At 35.3% G+C, this 25,340-nt stretch overlaps 1 protein-coding gene across 14 annotated transcripts in view; it reads left to right on the top strand.

Moving 5' to 3' along the window:
- The window catches only part of NEK1 (NIMA related kinase 1), a 53,140-nt gene that overhangs the window by 5,097 nt on the left and 22,703 nt on the right, over positions 1 to 25,340 (top strand). For 3 of the 14 annotated variants that reach the window (XM_052778892.1, XM_052778883.1, XM_052778877.1), the window contains exons 4-20: positions 1,436 to 1,533; positions 3,067 to 3,150; positions 3,598 to 3,665; positions 3,775 to 3,861; positions 4,960 to 5,014; positions 6,272 to 6,472; positions 9,657 to 9,717; positions 10,853 to 11,010; positions 13,074 to 13,133; positions 13,389 to 13,448; positions 13,590 to 13,637; positions 13,730 to 13,804; positions 16,871 to 17,049; positions 17,132 to 17,263; positions 20,602 to 20,704; positions 23,726 to 23,809; positions 24,368 to 24,451. In XM_052778892.1, coding sequence (XP_052634852.1) covers positions 1,436 to 1,533; positions 3,067 to 3,150; positions 3,598 to 3,665; positions 3,775 to 3,861; positions 4,960 to 5,014; positions 6,272 to 6,472; positions 9,657 to 9,717; positions 10,853 to 11,010; positions 13,074 to 13,133; positions 13,389 to 13,448; positions 13,590 to 13,637; positions 13,730 to 13,804; positions 16,871 to 17,049; positions 17,132 to 17,263; positions 20,602 to 20,704; positions 23,726 to 23,809; positions 24,368 to 24,451 — 1,637 coding nt within the window. Of the gene's footprint in view, positions 1 to 1,435; positions 1,534 to 3,066; positions 3,151 to 3,597; positions 3,666 to 3,774; positions 3,862 to 4,959; positions 5,015 to 6,271; positions 6,473 to 9,656; positions 9,718 to 10,852; positions 11,011 to 13,073; positions 13,134 to 13,388; positions 13,449 to 13,589; positions 13,638 to 13,729; positions 13,805 to 16,870; positions 17,050 to 17,131; positions 17,264 to 18,070; positions 18,358 to 20,601; positions 20,705 to 23,725; positions 23,810 to 24,367; positions 24,452 to 25,340 lie in introns of those variants that run through there. The other 11 variants (XM_052778898.1, XM_052778909.1, XM_052778928.1 and 8 more) reach the window with 11 other exon arrangements.

The following is a 25,340-nucleotide window of genomic DNA, read 5'->3' as shown; positions in this document are numbered from 1 at the left end:
TCCAAGAGCCTATCATCTAGGTTAAAATACTATTAAAAAACCCCTAAATATTATTTGAGATACTGTTTAGGGACACTGCTCTTTTCTCCTTTCCTTCCTTTCTGTTGACTTTCATATGTCTTTTGATTGGCGGCTTTTATTTTTTCTGTTCATTAAATTAGAATTTTGTGCCGTAGTCATATTGCACAGCCGTGGTCGTCTGGTTTGTAAATCCACTCTTCTGTCTTCTCTGCAATAGAGGCCTGTTCTGTAAGACTGCTTTTTTCTTTTTTTCTTCTTACAAGGTAAATTCTGTAATCTGTACTTCACAAGACTTCACGTTGCATCTTTATTGCTAAAGCACATGGACTTTTGAACATACTGATTTGGTTTATAAAAGAGAATTATTTCAGCAGCAGGTCTGCAAGAAGTCCAGACTCCTAGAATCATCTTTTAAAATAATACTGATTATAAAGCTTAACCAAGATACAAACAGCTGTAAGCACAAAAGAAAAATCCTGGGTTTGATACTTTGAAAGACAGATTTCAGAAGTGTTCTGCAGGAGTGAAATTTAAACGACTTAGATGATTTAATTAAATTTGACTCTACTTAAAGTGCTATGACTAACTCATAAGAGTTTTTCTTTTGAGCAGCATGTGATTGATTTTGTGCATTTATTCAGCTCTTCTCAAAATCATGCTTAATAAGCGAGTAGTGTAGTTCCCGTGGTTTTGGTAACCTGCAGTTTGCCTCTGCCTAATCTCTTTTTTCATCAGTAACTGGAAAAGGTTGCATTGGGGAACAAAACTGTATCTCTGTATGAAATGTATTATATATGTTCATAACTCCTAGTGGAAACTTACATAGGATTTTTGGAAGTCTCCTCAAATTTCATTAAAAAATGAGAAAATAATTGTTTCCATTTGTCACTGAAATGAACGGTATGTCTGGTATGAGAGCTGATGATTGTCACGTTCTTGCATTTCGTGTGAGTAATACCTTGTCCAGGTAAAACTCCAAGAAAGAATTAGGCAAATAGAGGCAACTACCTAAATTGGAACTTAAGATCTCTATTTTTAGGGTAGGGGATCTATAGGATGTTTGAAAACAGGTTGAAGAGTGGTTTTATATTGCATTTATAAAGTGACACCTTTAGTTTCGTAGTGGTTTTGAACCCCATTTTGGGGCGTTGGTTCAGCAGATGTCATTTCGTTCTTTCTATATCAAAATAGTCCAATGTTACCAGAAATGGGAAACTTATGTTGTGGAACTCAAAATAATAAAAGCATTTTTGCTTGAAGTTTGAAAAAAGGACTAATAAATGATATCTGAAGCTGCATGTGGAAAGGTTACTTTTTTTACTTTTTCTGTGACTGCAGTGAAGATATTCAGAAAGTTATGTTAAAGATGGGTGTTTTCTTTCCTTTTTGAAATAGTTTATGTTTTATTTTACAGAAAACGGCTGTCTTTACATAGTGATGGATTACTGTGAAGGAGGAGACCTATTTAAAAAAATAAATGCCCAGAAAGGAATCTTGTTCTCTGAAGATCAGGTAAGAACAAACTGCTGCTATAGTGTTTTGTTGCATGATACTTCTTCATGAGTTTTAAATTATTTTGGTTCAGTTTAGTAGATATGGTTGCTTAATGTAAGGGGAGGTTCTCAAATTGTGATTCTCGTTGCCATCAGTCACAGTAGTATCTTGAAAGAAAATGTAGCTAGAAGTCCTGGGTCTGTTATTGGGGTTTTGTCTGTCTGTGTAAGATGCTTTAAAAAAAAGTTGGATCTCTTGCAAAGTAAACCAAATCTGAGAAATGAAAAATACTGAAGGACAACATGAATATTTTTAAGCCTTTGACCTTATTTTTTTTTTTAAAAGATATAATGGTGCAGGATTTTTGTTTGGTAATACTGATTTTCATTTATCAGAAGTATAAAATAACATACTTTGTAAGTATAATAATACAAGCAATATGAACTTGACATAATGCAAAAGTGTATTTTTCAATTAGAAAAAAAAATTAATATTGGAAGTATATCAGCAGATTTTCTTTTTTCATGATACTGGTTATGAAGTCATTTGTACTGTGGGAGAATTTGGAATAAATGAGAGGATTTAATGTACAGATTTGATTAAATTAAGTGAAAATAGACTATGTAGGATTCAATTTTTTGGTTAGAACTGACATATGTTTCCTTGTTTATAAATTGTTTCTATGCTTTTGTGTTTGCATCCAGTAAGATCTCAATTTGCCTGTGGTTGGAAAGGCTTAGTATATTGGGTCTATTGATGGTATTTAGAATAGGGTAATCATTAAATATTTTGGATATAATCTGTAAAACTTTTTATTTTTCTAATTTGGGCTCACTTTTACAGGAAGAACTTAAGGTGGAAAAGTTAAATTTACACCTTGCATTATACTGTAATTTTGACATGTGTGTACTTCTAAGTTGGGAATGTGAAACCACCTTTCACATGGAAAAGTTCTTGCTGTTAGTCACTTTTTATATTGTGATTTTTACAAATTCACAGAAAAAAATGGGGTTTGTTGGCTTGTTTATGATCTTCTAGTTATATGTTGTTTGTTGCTTTTCTCATTGAAATCTGCTTTGTACTATTTTTCTTTTTAATGTAAAATACATAAAATTACTGTGTGATAAAATAAGTGTTTCTGTAAACATCAGTATCGCGTTCTAGGACTCTCGGTTGACTTACTGCAAGAGGACTTATCGTATTGGTTACAGCAAAAGTACAATCTTTAAGATGCAAGTTCCATATCTTAAACATTTTAGCCAATCAAATTCATATTGCGTACTTTTGTTAGGTTTATAATATGTAATGAAACTAGTAGTCTCAGGCTTAATATCTAATTTGGGTAATAAGCATATTTCATTGAAAAGTCTGCATTATAGTGACAGTACTGTTAACATTTTTAATTATTCTATGGTATAAATGAAGACAGGTTTGTGGGAAGAGGGTAAAATCTTGAGTTATAATTTTAAAACTGATTTTATAATCTTCTGTTATGTAACTGGGGAAGCTTTCAGATAAAGATGCTGATGTTGCATTTTCTTTTACACATAGATTCTGGATTGGTTTGTACAAATCTGTTTAGCACTAAAACACATACACGATAGAAAAATCTTGCATCGGGACATAAAGTCACAGGTATGTAGGTAACTATTTTTTAACTGAATTTACTTCCAAAGTGATTAAATTCATATCTTGCTAGTGTAAATTGGCAAATTAGATAAAATGGTCTTTTTACATAAACGCTTCTAATACTGGAAACACTTTTCTTCAGAATTGTCTGGAAGAGGTTTATATGATATTTGTACAAAGAGATGAGACTATCTGATGAAGCTACTTGAGTGTTACTCATGTTTATGTGTGGGGACAGAAAAGGTTATGTTTTAGAATGTATTATAGTGTTTAATTTTGATGAAGGAGTAGAATAAGTCGGGTGTTTCATAGTAGTCAATAACACTGTTGCTAGCGACTTCAGAGTGATTGAATGGTAGAAAACTTTATTCTTCCCAAAACATGTTGAGAACAAAAAGTGTGCAATTGTATGAATGTTTTAATTAACAGACTTCTTAAAATTTCTATATCAAGAACATATTTTTAACCAAAGATGGAACAATACAGCTGGGAGATTTTGGGATCGCCAGAGTTCTTAACAGGTAACTCCTTTTTGATGCTGTTTTCTCTGACTTAATTTAAATTGCTTTGATCTAGGAAAATGCAATCTATGCACTTCATGTGAGTTAACGTTCATTCTTTTTTTCTTAGTACTGCGGAGTTGGCTCGCACTTGCATAGGAACGCCATACTACTTGTCACCTGAAATATGTCAGAACAAGCCTTACAACAATAAAAGGTAGTAATAAGCATTTTATTAAATGTTTTTGGTAAGGAGTAGAAAGTGAGTTCTTTTAGAAATCTAAAGCTATTCTAGTTGTATGATAGTGAACAGCTGTTAGTTCATCTCTTACCCAAAAAGGTACTGAGTCTCACTGTACAGGTGGGACCTTAGTAGGTCTGTGCAGTACAAAGCACTGTGATGCAGAGATGACTTAGCTTAATGCTCTGAGTTCTAGATCTAGCAGTGTTCTTAATTATGGCTCTGCCTTTGTCTATCTGCACACTAGTTGTACTGCCTTAATTTATGCAGTATGAATGTGAAACTGTGTTAAGGATGAAATCACAAACATAGTAATTGGATTCTCTAAGCACATGCCTAGATAGGTGGCTCAGCTTGCTTCAGATAACAAAGTCATACAGATACTTTGCTTATATGTTTGCTGTCCTGGCAGTAGGCTGTTATCTGGTAACAGCGTCTCTAATGTAATTAAAATGGTCATTATCAAGTTAGTCTTATACTGCACTAAGCTGCTGTGTCCATTGCTGTGAGTGCCTTATACTAATTTCAGTTGGTTTCTTAAAAGATAAAAATTGTTGCAGTTCCTTGTCCGTCAATTTCTTCTACATGGGGTTTATTATCCAATGGTATTCTAACCTAATTCTGTAGTCGTGTAATGAGTGAGGGAAGGTAAGTCAATGTTAAACAGAGTACATTGACTTTAAGAATTGTATTTGCTGAATTAGGTGGTGAGTTTTGTTTGGGTTTTTGTTTGTTTAATTCTAAGATCTCAGGCAAATATATATTTGAAGAAAAAAAGCCTTTGTCCATATTTTGTCTAATCTCTGTGATTGAGGTGGTTCAGATGAAAAGGTCTAAATAAAACCTGGACCCAAAATAACCTCATCTGGTTTTCAGGTTGGTCTTACTTTTGGTTGTTGAATTCTTTTTTGGTTGGAATTTTGTGGTTTGGGGAGTGGAAGATATACGTACAAGGGAGCTTGTACATACTCAAAATACAACCTTTTGCTTTTCAAAGATAGACTTCACAGATATAAGTTACTTGGCAATGTTACATCTAGAACTAATTCTTAAGGTATGTTCTCTTTGATTTAGCGATATCTGGGCCCTTGGTTGTGTTCTCTATGAAATGTGTACACTTAAGCATGCGGTGAGTAGAAAATTTTTGTGTCTTTAAAAGAATAGTGGTTTCAAACAGGAATTTTTCCTGATGTTACACAAATGGATTTCAGTTGATGAAAGGTTTTCATGGTGACTGTTTAAAATTGCCTTCAGCATTTTCATCTCCTTTTCCTATACTGACCAACATTTTCCGTCTGTATTTTGGTTCGTGCCAATCTCTCCAGAAATCTTAGCACTGTATATTTTATTTTCAATATAGGTTTTTAATGAACTGTGTTAGCTGAAAAAAAATTGTTAGGTGTTGTAACAAACGATACTGTGAATAGTGTTCCTTTCTTTCAAAAAAACTTGACATTTTCACTGAAAGTCTGAATTTGGACTGTCAGCTTTTGTGCAGGTGGATTAATGCGTTTCTGTTTAGAACAGGAAGAGTTCTTAGAAAAAAATTCCAAGGTGAAAGAGTTGTGTCATCCCCCCCTCTTTTTTTTCCCCTATGTGTGTGTGTTGTTTTGAAAAATACATCTTTATCACTGATTTTCCAGTTAGGAAGGGAAGAAAAAACATTTTTTTCTGTCTCGTTTTTGTTTTTAATAGCTATTTTTATTAAAAGAAAAAAGATTATAACGACATGAAAAAAAAAAGATTTAATTTCATTTCAAGCTTTTGTAATTTCTTATTGCTTAGTCTTGTCTGTGGCATGAATGCTGACAATGTTGCCTTTCTGAGAGTTGATGGCAATAGGTTGTTTTCTGTGACCTGGGTGATATGTACTGTTTTCTTTTTATTGTGCAAAGGAATTGAAGTGCTGCACTCGGTTTTCTGACCTTAAGTTGAAGTTTAAGCATTCCTTTGGATTTAACACTGAAGGAGTGTGAACGCTTTACATTCTTTCATTTGAAATATGGCTTTGCTAAAAAGGGCAGAAGACGTGATGGTTGAAAGTGTTTGGGAGAGAGATCAAGCAGATAATTATGTAATTATTTTATCTTTAGTTATATTTCATTGTCAGTCTAGATCTGGAGGGAAATAATTATTTGTTAGCAAAATTTATACCTGTAGTATGAAATACTGGTACTGTGATGTATTTATAATCAGAACACTTGGCAGCAGATTTTTTTAAACTGCTGATGTAAACTATTGATGGCCTTGAAAATTTGTTTTGGTGTGTTGAGGCAAGGGAAGATGTGTTGTTTTTTTGTTTTCCTCTTCATCTTTATATGCAGCCTTGCAGGTGGACAGACAGTAAGTAGTACGTAGTAACTGTTTTGTTTCTTGTGTGATGTAGTTTGAAGCTGGCAACATGAAGAACTTGGTACTGAAGATAATCTCTGGACCTTTTCCTCCTGTTTCTGTGCATTACTCCTATGACCTACGTAATCTGCTGTCACAGTTATTTAAAAGGAATCCTAGGAATAGACCATCAGTAAACTCCATATTGGAGAAAAACTTTATAGCCAAACGGGTTGAAAAATTTCTCACACCACAGGTATGGCGTTAGTTTTAATTCTAGTTTTGCTAAAAACACCACAGGACTTTTTCTTTATTGTAATGTTAATGTACAACATGAGAAATTTGTGTAATGGTATTCTCTAGAGCTTTTATAGACACACTTTCAGTTGAGGAAAAAAGAGTTTTATTATGAACTGTAAAGAAAAATCTCAAATTACTTAAGTATTTGTTAGTTTCCACAAACAATTTAAATTGGCATTTTCTTAAGTGCATTGTTTTGTGTATTTTTCTGTGTAGTGAGGAATTATGAGTGAGATGTTGATTTATTTAGATACACTTTTTTTCATAAAATGGTGCTGTCAATGACTTCAGCATCGCTGCTTTGTTGAAATTTCTTCAGTCCATTTTTTGTTTGGAATTTGGAATGGCCTGAAAGCATGTTTTATGAAATATTGCTAAGTAAACTAATCTTAAAATTTCTTGATGTTTAAATGTATCATGCGTATATAACCTCGAAGAAGTTTCTTGCTATTCTGTTTAGAATCTGTTGATATCATTTGACCTCTATTCAGGTCCTTTTAATATAAATCTAATCAAAAGAGATCAAGATTAACAAGTGAATAATAGTACTGATACGAGGTAAATAAATGTAGACAGAGAAAGGAGAGGGAGGAAATGAATGCAAAAGGAGACCTCACTAAGTATAAAGAATTCTAATGGATTCCAACTCGCAACTAACGAAATTTCATGAGAAGGCCATATATAATTGGAATTTCAATTGTATATGAAATAGATTTTCAACTAATAATAGTTCAGATTAAAGTTGCAGTGAAAGGTAAGATTTAGAAGTCTTTGCAGATAAGTTTGTTCTAACTTTGACAACAGCAATAGTTTGATCTGATTTTTATTTCCAGTAGCTGGAATGGATATGGAATTTTTATTTGGAGTTAGTCAGGCAAAGTATAATTAGTAATAGACTACAACCAGTTGATAATACTAATTGCTCCTAGATTGAGTATGAATACTTGCACACAATTTTTCCAACTGAATCACTAACACGTTTGATTTAGAGATGCTACCTAATCCTAAGAACAACAAAAAAACCCCACAGCTAGAAAGCACCTTTTACTAAATGGTGCCAGAGGTGGTCATTCTGTGACACAGCTGTAACACCTATTTTATTTCAGTTTCATCCATGGCTGATGCTGTTGTCCTCTGCTTTACTTAGTCTAAGCTTAAGAGATCTTCCATAGCTGACATCTTCAACGTGTTGCAACTATTGCTGAAATCCTGCTCTTAAATGACAAGAAATCAGTCTTCCAGTTTTATATAAATTCTGTCTCAATTTTTATAGTTACTAAGTTACAGTAAAGAGTGGATCTAAATTAGCATCAATTTAAAAACAACAAAAAAAGGGCTGTTTGAAAGATGCTGAAGAGTTATTTTTCCTTTCTGTTATCATGGAAACATCACACTTCAGTTGTTACTGCTTACTACCCAAATAAAAGCTTCAAGATCACTGAAATACTGTTAGTAGGAGACTGTTCTGATGTGTGACTTCTTGCTTACAGAATCTTTTGATGACAGACCATACAGGTTAAAACCTTTCCCTGCCATCATGTGCAGAGTCCTAAGTTCTGCACTTTGGTTCTTGGGGTTTTTTTTTTTAACTCCTCAGCATCATTGTAACTGACTGGTAGCCTCTAAGCAAATCAAAATAATCTGGATAGTTCAAGATTCTATAAAGACTATTCTTTAAAACCTTGGGGTTTAGCAACTATTCAGTTAACGTTGCTGTCTGTTGTTGTCAGAATGTTAAAGTAATGCGTTCCTGGCATGCTCCATCTCTAGAAAGGTGGTCTGTAGTATGGCCATTATCTGTCTGCAAGTAGCTCTACTGTTGTAAAAAAACTCCTTTTTAGTTCCCATCCTTTAATATTCTGTATTGGTAGCACCAGTTGTGGCACTCAGATTCAGCAAGAAGTTTGAGAGCAGGATGTTAGAAAACAACAACATGGTGCTGGCTCAGCTAAAAGTCAGTCTCACTCCGTATCCTGTGGGCAGTGAACACTGGCCGTGAACAGTGCCTGGTGAGACGTACAAGAACAAGGCAAGCGTACGTGACATTACCCTATAATACTCTCCCAGCCTTCATCTTTTTCTGTCTCAATTGCATCAGTTCAGGAAGCATCTTCTTTGGTATTTAGTCATCCTCAATAGATTTCTTGTCCATGAGCTTATCTGATTTCTTCTTGAACCTGTGTAAGATTTTATGATCAGTAAGAAATTTCACAGGTCTGCTACTTGTTGCAGAAAGCATCGACTTTGTTTATTCTAAACCTTCCTCCTTATATTCAGTTGTACCCCACTTCTTATATTGGTATTATGATTTGCTGCCCTTGTGTGTTTCTCTGCAAAATCACATGTGGTATTCTAGACCTGTCATATTACATCTCGGTTGTCTTTTTATAGGCTGAAGAGCAAGCTTATTTGTTCTTTGTACTGAATCTTTTCAACACTTTTAATTATCCTTGCTGCTCTTCTTTGAAACTTTTTCATTTCTACTACATGGTTTTTGAGGTGTTGGGTTCAGAACTACATACAGTATTCGAGATGATAGCCTATTGATGTTTGAATGTTCTTTGTCTCGACTCCAATTTTTTTTACTCCAGGAAGGCTGTTTTCCACATTTTATGCTGATTTGATATGCCTGACAGCACACTGTATACATTGTTCCTAGATATCCACATATGTAGTAATCTTCCCATCTTGAAAAGCATAGAGAAACTTAAAAACTACAAACATTTTTAAAGGACTGTTTTTTTGACACAAGCTGTCTGAGAAATTGAAGTGAAATTTGGCAACTATACAGAAATCTGAAATAAACTATGCATAAACTATGCTGATGCTCACATTAACTTTCTTCTAGATTCTTAGTTAGCTCATAAATGAGGTAACATGTGCCACCCAGAAGTCAGACTAAATTGCTTTTTTAAAATTCTTGGAGCAATTATGGAAAAAATGTTTGAAAATACTGAATCCAGCCTCATACTCATGTTAGTAATACTAAATTGAATACATAAAGTTGAATATTCATTTAAATTTAAGTTACAGTAAATACTTTTAATTAGATGCTTACTGGGAGTGGCACACTTCTCTGAAAAGTTCTTTCTAGCTTCAGTCATAAATACTGTTGGCTAACTGTTCAACTTTTTGTTTAGCTTATTGCAGAAGAATTCAATCACAAAATCTTCCATAAGTTTGGACCACATGCTGCACCGGGTAAGTAAGCGTGTAAAGTGCTTTTGCTTTCAGCTCTGGCAAGATAGTGTACCTAACTTTGTTCTTTTATTGGTTTTGGTGTGTTCTTATACCTGATTGTAGAAGTTTAAGGAAAAAAGAGAGGGGAGCTATTTTCCCCCTTCCCCTGGGGAGCTGGATGTATGTAGGGTACAAGTGATGCAAATACAAACTGTGGTCCTGTAATATTTTAGGTGTACTTTTTCGTCTTGCAGTATGCTACGCTTCCAAAATTTAAGGAGACAGTGAAGACTACAAATACTGGCAATAATTTATATGTAGTTATTGTACGATTTTTTTTTTTCCCCCTTGCTAATGACAAACGGGTAATGAGAAATACCATTTTTTGTAAAAATGTGGGAGGTGACATTACAGATTCCAGGATTAAGCCCTGACTTCAGCCCAAAGCAGTAGGATTTCTACTACTGGTAGCAAATTAGATCATGGTTCATTTTGTCAAGATTGTCTTACCTTACTTCATTTTCCTGCATTAGTTTACCCATTTTTCCCTAGATTTTATTCCCCTTTATTTTATTTCCTTGTAATTACTTGAAGCTGTGGCAAGTATTTCTGCGTCTTTTGATAGTGTTGTGTGTTTCGCGGCTGTCCTGCTGTAGTAAGAGAGCCCTGCTAACACAGAATCAAATCCACAATATTGGCATATTTTCAGGAACTCTGCAGGGAAAACAATATCCCTGAAGGCCATTGAAGTTCTTCCAGAACTCATCTTCTGCTGACATTAGTGTTGCAGGTTGTAATCCAATGTCGTTAGTGGAGGGAGGCCTGTCTCTCTGTTCCACTAGGAAAACTTCCCTGTGTCCATGACAACTGGATAATAAAAGCATGGCAGCTGAAATAAGCTTCAGTTCTCCAGTTTTAAGTGTTGAGAGTGAAAAGCTCAGGGATTGTGTTTTGCTGTTTCTTATCAAGCATGAAATTTAGACACACTCTTTTGGACACCTGGGTATATTGCACTTAGGTATCAGCTCGTGTGAATGAAATGTTAGCAGGTCACTCATTTTTCCTCCAGCTTTGCTGTTCCAAGACCTTGGGAATGGGAAATATGGTACACTGGCCAGCCTGGATAGCTGCAAAACACGTCTTCTTTCTTTTTTAGCTAAAAGACCAGCTCAAGAACAAATACTGACTTCAGTTGCACCAGCTCAGAAAATTACCAAACCTGCTGCAAAATATGGAGTGCCTTTAGTAATCAGGAAGTCTTGTGATGCACCTAAGAAGCCTAATGAGAAGAAACCATTGGCTAAATCTAGACAGGTAAGAAGCTAAGTTACTCAAATTGAACTGTTTTGCTCATACCTTATTTAAATGCTATGAAAATACTATGCATTCCTTTTGAAAATGTCTTTTATGTGGACACATGCATCTGCAGAGAAAGTAGTAGTAGTTTAAATGCTTGGCTTGCTTCATTATTGATTATATTTTTTTTTTTTAGGTTGTTTTAATATAATGATTTTTGGAGGCTGCTCCTTAAGTTTGGTTTTTAATTCCACTGCTGAATTAGATGTGCTTTGCATGTTTTCAGTTCCTTTGTTGGTGTTGCCACTCTTAGAAATATTGGAAGTCTGTCAGGTATACCAATATCATTGACACTGGATAAGAATCTTTGCATCTTTCTTCCTTGTTCAAAGATAATCTAAATTTTCAAAACATAGAAAAGTTTTGTAGTCATTTTCTAATGTGTTGTCAGGGAGAGAAATTGTGTAATTGGAAGAGGAGTTTTCCAGACTTAATTCCATGAGCTAATGAGAAATAGTCTTCTGTATACTTTCATACAGTACTTTTGATCTTCCAGTCATCTTCTCTGTACTCCTTATTACATAAAATTCTTTTTTTCTCTCTCTTTATTCCTTTAATTACTGCATGGCCAGGAGATGTTTATGATACAGCTAGTTTTGAGCTATATGCATGTGCCAGACAACTAGCAACCAAGAAGCTCCCACTTCATCAAGAGAACTAATTCAAATTTTCTTCTGAATAAGTAGTATTTTTGTTGTTGTTGTGGGTTTTTTGTGGGGTTTGTGTTTTCTTTCTTTACTTCTCCCCGTGGCACTTTGGGGAACATAATACTGAGATCCCTATCCATCTGTCAAATTTGATAGGTGGTTAGAAAATTATACTTGAGATATTAATTATCCTTGCGGTTCAAAAGTTATCGGGGGTTTAGGGAAAAGCTCATGGATCACACAGGCCTTGTTGGCTTGTGATATACAGTTTGAAAAAGAGAGCAAGAAGAAGGGAATGCACAGACTTCTTGTGTGTCCTTATGAGACCATGAGGTTTTTATGTTTTAAGGCTTGATTGTGCAACCATCTGCTGGTCTGCTGTTCTCTGTGATCGAGTTTTACCAGCTAGCACCAATCCAACTTGCATAGAGACTCAAAGCAGCAGGGTAGAGACTGAGGAAATATATTCTCGCTGCATGTAAGGAGTCAGTAATGCTGCAATTTTAAGACATTCTTTGTGTTGATTGTACCTAGTGATAAGGGGTAAGATGTAGGATAGAAACTGGCTACAGTAATAGACATTTTCTTCTCTTTGCTGTTTTTCCAGGGTAGTTTGAGCTTGCAGCTCTCAACTGGCTTTTCAGAGGAGCATTTAACAATCATCTCCTTTGTTTAGTGATATTATGTTAACTCACTGTAGTTGAACTACATTGACTTAAGTCTCTAAAGGCTTCCATCTTCTGAAATACTTGAATTTAAAGTACTCATTTGATAGGATTTTAGGTTGTCAAAATATTATGAAGCGCTCTGTGTTGTAGTATGGTCAGAAAAAAAATGCTTTAAAAGTAACTATAACTTTTTTGAGAAGATTAGAGTAGGCAGTATCATTTATTATGTATAGCTGCTTCTTTACAAGGCATTCAATAGTGTCTGCATTCTCCTCTTCCATAGGTAACAAGAACCTTGGTTAGACTTACCCAAGCAAAAGAGCCTAAAGATAACCTAATAAATATGTTCTCCAAATAAAAGAGAATCTTAATATCTAGGGACCCTCAAAGACTTATAATAGGAAAAGATTGTTATGCAGAATGATATTGCCAGAGAAGAAAAATTAAGACAAAAGAGATTTAAAAATTACTGCCTTCAGCTCTCAAGACAGAGCTTTTAGTAGAGGATGAGCAAGTACAGTAGCATTTAATCCTAGATCCTAGCAGTGCTTTTCATTTAAAACCTCCTGAGTAATTAATTATTTTAAACCCCATTTTGCACATACTAAGTTGTGGGTTTAAGATTTTTTTTTTTTTTCCCCCTATTAGAATTTTTCTCTCATTCTGGCATCATGCTATCTAATTTGAAGTGTCACCTTTTATCTAGGCCTTTCCAACTCCAATGAAGAAAATGAATCCAGGAGAAGAAAGGAGGAAAATGTTTGAGGTACCATAAAATCATCTGTTAATTTTCAAACTAAGCAAAAGCTAAGTCCAGAGCAAGAATGACAAAGTAAAACCTTCAAACCTTTCCTCCTTATCTTTTTTTCATAACATTATGTAACAGTGATTTTTCTTAAAAAATTTTTTTTTTTAATCTTCGTGGACAGACACCAGCAATTGGAGCGCTAACCTATCTTGACAGAGACTTGACAGAATAATGGCTCAATAATAAATGTCAAATTATATGTTTATTTTTCAGGAACCTTCAAAAAAGAAAAGATTAGAATTGCCTGAAAAAGAAAAACGCCAGAGAGATCAGGTAGACAAGATTCTTGAGACTTTCTTTTTTCACCTATAGTAATTTTAATGAAATATTTTGTGCTGTGTTACATGTTGCATAAGAATATGGAGGAGTTTGATTTCCCCGTTACTAAACATGTTTAATCCTTACACATTGCAGATCAGTTTACTGAAGGCAGATGAAATGAGAAGATTGGAAAAAGAAAGGGTAAAATATGTTTAAAATGTGTTAATAGTGAAGTTCAATTTTTACTTTGTGATTCCTTGAATTATGTTTTCCTGTATTGTTTTCTCCTTCAGATGGAACGAATAAACAGAGCCAGGGAACAAGGATGGAGGAATGTGCTTGGTTCAGGTGGAAGTGGTGATGTTAAGGTTGGCAGCAGATGCAGAAATGTGGTGTAGTCTGTTCCCCCCACCTTTGGTTATCTGGCATGGTCTTCTCTTTTCAGAAAGATCTGCTCTTGGAGGTCAACTCTTGGGGCTGCCCGTTATTAATCTATGGATAATTTAAGAGAAACTGTATAACAGACTCTCTTCCCTGGCTTTTTGGAGATAATGTGCAATTTTCATTTTTAATACTTCCTAAATTGCTGAATCTCTTCTCTTTCTGCCAATAATGGTTTTCATGTGCCACTTTCTTTTTTCCACTCCTGCTTTTGCTGCTTTTCCTGTGCTGAATCTATGCATGGACAGCTTCTTTTACATTCAAGTTTGTTCTTGAACTCTTTTGTTGAAATCTTTTTCCAGGTTCTCATCATAATGGTCTTCTTCCCCAGTATTAAACACCTGCTTCTAAGTTCTCTTTGTTACTTAGCAACATAAATGTTTATATATACTGAAAAGTTGTTCAGGAGGGGGGTAAAAAATCTTGAGTAAATCTAATTTTTTTTTTTTCTGAAAGCAGTAAACTCTTTAGCCATTCACGTCTTACATAATTTAATTATATAATTTTATCTGATTCCTATGACAGTTTCTTTTTGCCTGTTTGTGTGTGTCATAGTTTCATGGAAACATAACTGTTCTGGGAAGTAGTCTCATGAAGTTAGTTGAATATAAAGGTCTGGGTACTTTCATCAGACAGAGCCAGTGCAGGAAGTTCAGTATTGCTGTGGTGTAAATCTGTCTCATAGTAGAAAATGGATTAAAACACAGCTATTTGTTGTGGTGGTAGTGAGTCTTACAAAAATACTTGGCCTAAACATGTTTAGTAGGGTTTTTGTAAACAAGCTCTGATGGAGCAGTAGAGTCAAAATGAATAAAGGTTTTATTTCCTGTTCCTTGTACAAGAATATGAGGAATACACAAGCACTTGACCAGGTTTCAGTAGCTGCTTATTAAATATGTATTATTTCAAAATAGACATCATCTTTGGATATGTGCCACACATCATATAAGTAAAGCTTAAATATAAAAGCAAACTTAAGCATACCAGACTTTAAAAACTACTAGGTGCTGATTTAATGGAAAGGTCAAAAAACATCATTTGGTTCCTATGCTGTTCTTCTCTCTCTAAGATGAAACTGGCAGACACCAGTACAAGCTTCCATACAACACAATATATCAGCATCATCACATTTAGATGAGAGCTATGTATGTTCCTGAAAACTATCATGTTTCTGATTAACTTTAAGAGTTTTATTGCAAGGTCCTTAGACACTGCAAATGTGTAAAGTGTTCCGTTGTAGCTACAGCTGCATCATTATCAGTATTCTCAGTCATCTAGGGAAACTGAGGTTCAGTGGCTGTGTATCTTTTCACTAAGTGTCACTGGTGTAAAATGTCATGGCAGACATGCTTTAAAATTCATTGAAATGTCTTCTCCAAATTGGATAGTTTAGTACAGATCTTACTGCAGGCTGCTAGGTAATCATCGCTCCAGGTTTCCATATACTATTATAGTATTCTTGACTTAATTATCCTTTTGCTTTCTCCAACATGAAAACAGTGTATCCAGCAGCTCCCTGACGATGCTGTTGAATAGCATTGTTCAAGCTTTCCAGTAATGCAAGCCATATAGCCTCTTATGAAGGCAGAGCAGGGTCATGCACTGCATGATTTTCTCCTCCTGTTGTCTTTTTGGGTTGGTTGCTAGCACCTGTTTCTGAGGGAAAGTAGGGACAGAGGTGGCAAGGATTTGGCTTTGGGTTTGTGGTTCTAGCAGGGGCTGTAACTGTTCTGCAGACTATTGATGAGCACCTGCTTCATAGTATTTGCCTAGTGATTGATCATACTATTTCTCTAGATAATCCTTTTGAAAACTGAGCTCTGTAGGTGAAACCTTGAATAGTGTCTAAAGCAAGACTTTTCCTTCTATTTGTAGAAACTATAGACTTGTATAGTAAATTATTTTTATTTGGATGAACAGCATACCTGCATATTTATTTGAATGCCTGGATAAATCTTTCAGTATTTTATCATATGGATTATGGGGAGCTATTGATGGGTGTTGAGCAACTGAAACTCAGAATGTGAGTTAAATTCCATTGTCAAATACAATCTGTTCAAGAACTTCTAGGGAGGCAATCTTAAACCTGCCACATCTGCACTCACCTATTTGAATTTCTTTAAAATACTTAAGACTGCTCTGAAAGGACCATTGACACTATTGTAAAAACAAATTCCATAGATGCACTACCATGGGCTATTTGACTGCTTCCCCCAGGTGTAATGGGAATGTTTATGCATGTGCTGACAACCTTAACCTTATTTTGCCAGTTTCACATTTTCTGCATCCATCCTTGGCTACTACTGTACACAGCTGCTTGCAACATTTTTTTTTTATTATTTTCACATGAAGGTTCTGTAGGAATTCTAATTCTTTGAGAATGACGGAGATAATTCGCATAAAGCAGTAGCTTGTGGTAGATGTTCCCCTGATCTGAGCTTTAGTAGGGAAGCATCTCAATTCTTGTGATGAAACCAAACTATAGATTGGTAACAATGGGGAATCTCAGATAAATCTGCACTTAATACCATTCACTAACCTTAGAAGTGTGTTTAACTGTTTCCAACTTCATGAAAAAATGGCTGTTTGGCTACAAAACACTCATTAGTACTTCAGTTAGTAGTGTATCACTTCTAGTTTTTGTGCTAAAACTTTGATTTTTTTGCTGTGTAGAACAACTATCTCCAATTACGCTTCAATGGATTTGTTACCAATAACTTCCAAAATGTGTGACAGATGCCTCATGTATAACTAGATTATTGTCAGAGGGAGGTAAAATGGTGTGTTATTCTGAAGTGCTAACAAAAAAATAAGTTTTTAATTTATCTATCTTGTAGTTCATTAAAATAGGGGCATGCCAGGAATAAAACTAGGACCAATTCAGAATTGTTGCAGGAGATATTAATGCTTTTATTCTGCTGAAGAGGTGAAAATTGGAAGGGCTTGTTAAAATCAGTATTTGAGATTTCCACCCTACCTCTTCTGATTTCCAGGCACCATATTATGGCGGTGGAGGTGGTGTTGGTCCTTTTCCCGTGCCTTCCAGAGGACAATATGAACACTATCATGCTATTTTTGACCAGATGCAACAGCAAAAGGAAAACATTAGAGTAGCTGAAGAGAGGGAAGCCAAATTGAGGGCGAAAGTACAAGGCCGAGAAGTTGTTGAAAGGTATGGCTACCTTCCATTAGAAGTTGCATGTGGTCTGCTTTAGATGAAAGTAATGAAAGTTGCTGTACATATTTATCTACAGAGGAATTCCACCTGGAATACGTCCAGGAGTTCCTAAGGGGCCTGCAGGTCATCACCATTTACCTGATGCTGGTGCAGTTAGGAAAAAAATGAAAAGATTGAAGGAGGTGTCTAAACAAGTCAATGCAAACAGGTTGGACTATGATAATCCATAAATCTGTCCCTACATGTTAGATTCTTGTTCTGTGTCTTGTTTTATTTAGTAGTTGGATATGTCTCAAAACCACTTTTATCCATTGGTACTGTGCTATCTGTTTGTGCGTTAGTCCTTTGCAGACCACAATTCTTTTAGAACCAATGGAAACCTTGGCTTCCCCAATAGTGGAAAAAATGGATTACTAACAACTGTAACTAAACTAGATTTCAGCCAAAATTCTTGGCCTAATGCAGTTGCAGATAACGTTATAAGCCTCCTTCTTTGCTTTTTTCATAGTTCCACTTTTTGTGTTACCTGCGAAGATGCTTACTTCTCCTGTCATGTCATTCTGACTGCCTTCTCTACATCTAAGTCTTTGACTCTATAGCACAGGAGAGTGTCTAGAATGCTCCCAGAATTGTCAGCTCCTGTTTATTGATCAGTGGAAAACTTGTAGGAGCTTTCTTTGTCGAGATGTGAATGTCAGGTGTTATAATGGTGTACAACTTCTAATTCAGTGATGCTTATTCTTTTCAATTAATATAAACTAAGTATTTTATATGTAAAAGGATTGTAAACAAGTACTGATTTTTTTTGTTTTGTTTTGTGTTACTCTTTCAAGTAGCTTCTTCAAAGCTACTTTGCTGTCCTTCAGATCTGTTAGTATTGCCCAGAGAACTGTGCCCACACTTGTGAGCAGTAAATGGGAAAATAGCTTTTTTCCTAGAAGTTTAGTATGTGAGCGTTGCTAACTAACTTTCATAGAGGGACAAATTTTCTCATGTATTACTTAAACTTCTGCAGATCCAATGATGTGTCCCATGGAGGAAGAAATAAATGGAGCTAATGTGAGAAAAAGGAAGTGGCCAAAGAAAACATTGTCTAAACTAATTTTTTTCAGTTTTATGTTTTAATATGATATATTTTGCCTTTGTAGATTTTTTTCTATTTTAAAATCTGCAGCAATAACATAACACGTTTAACACTGATGTTACAATTTTGCAAGCTACAAGGTATATTTTATTTTCTTTATAGTAATTTGGGCTGTTGTGAGCTAATTAAAATTCCTCCTGGTACAACCAAGTAGTGGACAGTGTATTTTCCAGCTGATGTACATGTGTACTTCCATCCTCCTCTATTTATTCTCAATGCATTGCACAAAGTTCCACAATCCCCAAATCTTGCCTAGATTAGGAAACACTGCCTCGCACATTTGACAATATTAAATGATAATAGGCAACACCTGCATAAAGTGTTTTAAATGTGTTAAAATTGAAAGGAACTATAGTAGAGGGCTGCAAATTATGAATAACGAGATCATGAAGAGAAGCTGGTTCAGTATTTCTCAAATACATGAACTTGGAAGCATTCAGTGAAAATACTGTGCAGAAGTTTCAAAATAGGTAGAGACTTTTTTTTCTATTTATAAACTGGATTACCTTTAGCCTTAAATTGAGGTGCTGTTTCTTAGCATTTAAAATGTAGTAGGTATTTGTACTTCATTATCTAGAAGCAATTTTATTATCATAGCTAGCCTAGCAGTATTTCTCTCCTGCACTTTATTCTTTCAGCTGGAGGTGAAATATAAAGATAAGTGTTCAGATGTTTAGCTCAAACAAAGAATTTAAATAATGGGAACTTTCTTAAGGACAGGTAATTTAGAATGTATATTAAAGAAGTTGAGAAATCCTCAAGTTGCAATCTTTTTGATTACACTACCACAACTAACATGAAGCTAAGTATATTCAACTTCAACAATCCTTAAAAATTGTCTCTTGGACAGAAGTGCAGCCCAGAAGTAATCAGTTGAAATGTTTTAGCAAAATGAGTCACTTGGCTTTAGAGTAGGGAAAACCATTTTCATAAAATTTAGTTGAAATAGGTTTTTCCTGTGAATTTGGTTTGAGACAAACAGGTTTGGCGTTTTTTTGCTTGGGAAGCACCTCTCCTCCAATGCTGTAAGCTAAACTTCAGCTATATGACACAGGTTTGGACATATTTCACTATCCACCAGTTGAGTTCATATGTAATAAACAGTTACAGTAAAAATCTTGTAGTGAGTCAAATATGTGTATACAAAGATTATCAAGTGTTTCTTTCTTTACCAGTAACACCTACATGGATTGTCTTGCCTTTTCAGAGCAGCTATGGTGTTTGTTTTATTGTATCACAGTAGTTTTATCTCAGTCTTCCTCTTAATGAATTGTAGCATATGGAAATATTTCATTTCCTTGTTGCTTGGGGGTGGGGGATGAGGGGAGAGAAAAAACAAGATGCAAGGATGTTTAGTGTGCTAATTCGTTTATGAATTACTAGCAATAGCTCTTGTATTGTGAAATGATTCTTTCTTTAACTGTCTCAGCCTGATGAGTTACTGCTATCAGCTTATTCCAATTTCTTCCTGCCTGTTGCTGGACCCCCAATAGTCCTCAGTCAAATGAGGCTAGGGGAACCCTGGAAAGGGGATTGCCTCCTCATTCTACCATTTGTTAGAATATCTTACACCATTTCTCACTGTTTTGTTTTCGTTTTTTTTTTTTAATAGAGAGCTGCTTCTGAGTCCACTTCTAACCAGTTTGTCAGAAACTGGTTCCTCTACAAAGTGATCATATGTATGTACTAGGAGACTTGCCAGATACTCAGTTATGGTAACTTGAACATAGCCTTCATGTCTACCCAAACAGGTCCCTGACCTGGGGTGGAACATGTGAAAAAACCATCTTGTTCTGGCTAATTCTAAGGTAGGAAAATTCCTTCACAGTCCCTTGAAAAACAAACAAAAATTCCCCAAGATCCCCCAAAAGGAGTTGCCAGAACACTCTGAGAATACTAACACTGTACTAATTATCTAAGTGGTACAATCTCTTACTCCAAACATAGTCTTGAAAGACTGCTGCAGTATTGACTTTAGTGACTGGCTCATGAGATGAGTTCTTGCTCATCTCTGAAGGGAAACCTTGAAGGAGTCGTCTTTTTCACAAATGATGGCAATAATGAAACAAGTTGAGACATTTTCAGAAATAATCACATTAAGATTGTGTTTTGATGTTCATTTTTGTTTTGATGACCAGGATCTGGAAGGACAACATGGTGTTTTGTTTTTGTTGGGTGGTGGGGTTTTTTTTAAATTGTTCTTTTAACTTAGTTAAGCCTATTTTCCTTCGTTTCGTGGAAGTCTGACTTGTATTTTGGCTGATGGAAGGCATTTTTTGAAGATGCCTTGCTCATAGAAAGTTACTTTTTTTGTGTGTGTCCTAGTTAGAATAAATGCAGGGGGGGGTTCTGAGTGTCGTATTTCAGAGACTTTCATCTTGCTATGTGTTGCAATTACTCAGGCAAAAAGGATGGATAGCTGCAGATAGAGCAAAGCAAGTTGAAGAATTCTGGCAACGAAAGAGAGAAGCCATGGAAAACAAAGCCCGAGCTGAGGGACACATGGTATGGAATCTGGTCTTCCTATGTATATTACTGTTTCAGCATGCTTTATGAATCTTTGAAGTAGCATCATAACCATGAAATGCTGGCTAAATATTTTCCTTAACTATTTAAAAAAAAAAAAAAGAGAATGGGAGGTAGGTTTTTTGCATTTTGTCACTGTTTATATTAAAATGTAACAGAATTGTGCAATATGTTTCTCATGACTGTAAATTTATTAACGAAGGACAATAACTTTTTTTGCATGTGTCTAACTTGATATTATGAATTTTAGAACATTCATTGACACTTTTTTCCTGTTCATAGCTTTAAAGTTTTGGTTAAAATTAAACTTTATGTATTATTCAGTAGCTTGAACCTAAAATGAAGTTTGATTAAACAGATACAGCTAATGATCAGATACAGTAGTGTGTTCTACAAAACCACATTCTGCTTATTGAGAAGGTATTATAAAGACGTCTATCTCTGTCAAGTTTAATGTTTGTAAAACCTTTACTCTCTAGAGATCAACTAGTGGACAGTGTCACAAAATGTTCTTTGTTTTTTATGCTTGCAGTTCTAAATTCAGTATTCCTTTAGGAAGTTTGTTTTACAGTAAAGATATCTTGGAAATTATTCAATTGCACTAGGACTTTGTGTGATTGAACTATGTGTTTTCATAATGTGGAGAGTTTTGCTTTTTGAGTGGTTCTCCACACTATTCATACACAACCAAGTCCCAATATCACTGTCAGCTGCTGAAATTAAACTGACCATGCTGGCATTGCAGTGAGATGAGACCAACTGCAGATTTACAGAAGCATCTCCTGAGTTATATCTGATTATCAGATCATGATTTACAGTCAGGTCTTTGTTTCAGGGATTATTTCACTTACAGTAAGCAATTCTTAGATACTTTGATTCACTGCTTTGATGGTGAAGTATCCTTAGATTAGTGTATATGTTTTAAAGCATGAGTCTTCCACTTTAAAATTATGGTTCTGTTTTTTAAAACAATCTTGTTAAGACTGCCTCTTCTTAGACAAGTCCTCAGTAGTACCTGCTTCCATTTTGGTTTTGACTTTGTTGGTATTACTATAAAGTTATGAGATCAAGTAATGCAAGATACCCAAGTATTCAGGTTAGTGTTTCTCTAATGTGTTCAACTGAGCCCAAATGTTTTATTCTTAACTGGCTGCCTTAATAAAACAGGGAGGTTACGGAACAGTTGTAAAAGTAACTTCCAGATGTTTGAGACTTATAACTTGAAGCCAGGGTTCCAAATTCATGTACTGTCATTTGCCATTGATAGCAGAAGTTCTCAGCAGCTTCCTTCTATTCATGCAGGAAAATAATTTGACTAGCTGGCAGGAGTGCTCATATAGGGATGGGACTATTGTCCAGACCGTGATGATCTGAGAGGAGAAATCAGTAGGAATCATCATCTAATTTGCAACTCTTTGTCATATAAAGACTTGTAAGTCAAATGACTCACACTAATTTAACTAGCTCCTGTTAAATATAGTTGCTGTCATTTTAATTTTCAGGTGATGGTCTAAAGTTTGACTTGGTAGTTGAGTTGATGATACTTCCAGTCATCTCTTCTTTAAGACAGCTGCTGACCTAATTTGCTACTTCACTGTAGCTGTGTGGCATTGCAAAACATTGAGTCCTGGTCTTTGAAAATTTTAATGGAGGCAGATGAGTAAAAGTTAACAATCTACAGAAAGAAAATCAGTTCTCAAAAATCTTGCTTCCAGTTTCTTTCTTGTTTAAGAGCAGTGATATAAATCTCCATCAGTTTGATGAAAATATGTAAACTAACTTAAATGCTAGAATGAAGAACAGTGAGATGACTTGAATAGTGCCAGTTAGCTTTTGTAAAGCTCAGGAACATGCATAAAGAAGTTGAAAATAAAACCAATTTTCTGAAAAGGTGAATATGGAAAATACTCCTTTCCATTTTGTATGAATTAATTCTGGCTTCGGCTTGAGCATTCATGCAGTCCTCATGAATGTACGTGTACTTATCTGCAGGATGGTTCTTCTAATTTGTTCTCTGATCCCCCAGTCACTAAACCACAGAAGTGCAGAAATGTGCTGTTTCCTTGAGTTACTGATTTTTTGCTCAATCTGAGAGATTTAGCCAGAATATTTGGATTTAGTCATCCCTATCAAGAACTTTAACTGGAGTATTTACTTTACCGATGGTTCTCTACACTCAAGCTTGAGAAAGCTCAAGCCCTAGTATTTTATAAGGCAGAAGGTCCATGTAACTATCACATGTATGTTTACTGTCTTTATTGTATGTTGAGTTAACAAATCAAGTTATTTTTAACCTGTTCAGCAGAGGCTTATCGTATATCATGAACAAAATAATTTAAATATTTTGCATTTTAATCCAAGCAGGAAACCTGGAGTTAAATGATTCTTGTACTGTTTTGTATTGGACTTCCTTAAAGGTTGAATCCTTTTGGTGACAGGACACTGAGTACATCACGTTAACCAAGAGTATATGCTGTGAATGCAAATGCATTAGCCATTTAACACAGCTTGTTAGATGTAATATGTATATTTAAGTATTTTAATAGGTTTTTGAGTTTGCTACTTGTAGTATATTTTTTAAAAAGTCGTCATTGTGGAAAAAGCTTAATCTAAGAACATAAAGATTCCACTTTTTATTTTAGTCTTGGCTCAACAATGGCAGAAATGCCAACTCTGTGCCACAATTTGTATATAATCCAGATGTAGAAAAAACTCACGCGCATCAGAACTTAGGCTTTCTAACATAGCAGGAGAAGATAAGAATTTCAGGGAGAACGCAACTATATTCCTAAAACTCTAGTGTTGCTCTTTGGCTACTCAGGATCTTTAGTTACTACTGTCGTTATGTTTTGTATAAGTGAAAAGGGGTTATCGGTTAACTTCAGAACAACTGCAGATCATTGATGGATTTGGTTTCTTATAAGTGAACACTTATTGGATAAAGCAGATAATTTTACTGCCCCAGCCACCTTAAATTTGATACCATTAAATGGCAAACAGGGTACACTGCAAAACGTGGCAGATACCTATGGAAGCAGGCCCATTTCTGCAAGAGGAAAGAAATCCAGAAACAAGGAGGAAGAGGTATGCTTGCCGCATGTTTGCCACTTTGCTCATCACACAAATAGCACTATTTTGACCTTGATTGTGCCTAGTTTCCCTGCATGGTTCATCTGTGGAACAAAATAAAAGGACTTTATAAATTCCTAGGAAATAATTTACTGTACAAAGTTCTAGAGTTTGGGTGTGTTTGTTGTGATTCGTTTGTTTTGGTTTGGTTTTTTTAATAATCAAAATAATAGTTGTCTACATCAGTCTGTCTCAGAATGGTTCTTGAATGTGCATACATATAGATATGACTCTGTATATCTTAATTCTGTGGTGATGAATATAACCACTCCTAGCCTTCAATGATATAAAATGTAATGATAGGTTAATACTGGGAAACATGCGCTCCAGTTGTCTTTATTTTCATTAGATGAGAGTTTTTCTGGAGATTAGTAAATGCTAATATGGTGATAGTAAGTGTGGAGGGTTTTTTTCACCCATCTTATTTTTTTTGTGGATTCTTACGTATTTTAAATTAACCATACTAGAGACAGTTTCAGTATAACTGAAACTTATTTCCTTACTTTGCCTTAGGAATATTTGGCAAGATTAAGACAGATCCGGCTACAAAACTTTAATGAACGTCAACAGATTAGAGCAAAACTTCGTGGAGAGAAGGTTGGTTTGAAAAATAGTCTTAAATACTTACGGAAGTTGGCTGTGGGATGTATTCTTTTATCCCTGCGGGAAGACTTTTCTCATAGGCAGTTTTATAGACATACATTTTTGACATTTAACTCTGTTCCACAGTTAGTGTACTTCCATCTCTTCTTCCAGAATATGCAAAATCTGTTTGTTGTTTCAGTGCTGGGGGTGCAGCTTCAGTGCCTGTAAACTAACAATCTTTTAAAAACAAGACAACGTAAGGTCACATCTGAACTTGACATGTAAATTTCTCATCAAGCACTAGCATGTTTATTTGCTTTAGTTAATAGAAACTTCTCCAGCAGTCACTTTTTGACAACACTCACATAGAATATGTGCAAAGCGATTATTTTCATACATTCTGTAGGTCTGTAGGTGCGTATGAAAGTTAGAAATTCCTGGCATTAGCTCAATGTAATCAATACGCTTTTTTCAAACATCACTTTTCCAAATGTTGTGGTTTAACCCTAGCCAGCAACTAAGCACCATGCAGCCACTTGCTCCCCACCCAGTGGGATGGGGGAGAGAATAGGGGAAAAAAATGTACAACTCATGGGTTGAGATAAAGACCATTTAATAGGACAGAAGGGAAGAAAATAATAATAATGATGATGATAATAATAATATTACAATAATAATACTGAAAGAGTTGGAATATACAAAACAAGTGATGCACAGTGCAATTGCTCACTACTTGCTGACTGATGCCCAGTTAGTTCCCAAGCAGCGATCCACCCCCCTGGCCAACTCCCCCCAGTTTATATACTGGGCATGATGTCACATGATATGGAATACTCCTTTGGCCTCTTTGGGTCAGCTGCCCTGGCTGTGTCCCCCCCCCAACTTCTTGTGCCCCTCCAGC

Source organism: Harpia harpyja, chromosome 2, assembly GCF_026419915.1.
Source record: "Harpia harpyja isolate bHarHar1 chromosome 2, bHarHar1 primary haplotype, whole genome shotgun sequence".
NCBI lineage: Eukaryota > Metazoa > Chordata > Aves > Accipitriformes > Accipitridae > Harpia > Harpia harpyja.
This window is presented reverse-complemented; position numbering and strand designations above follow the sequence as displayed.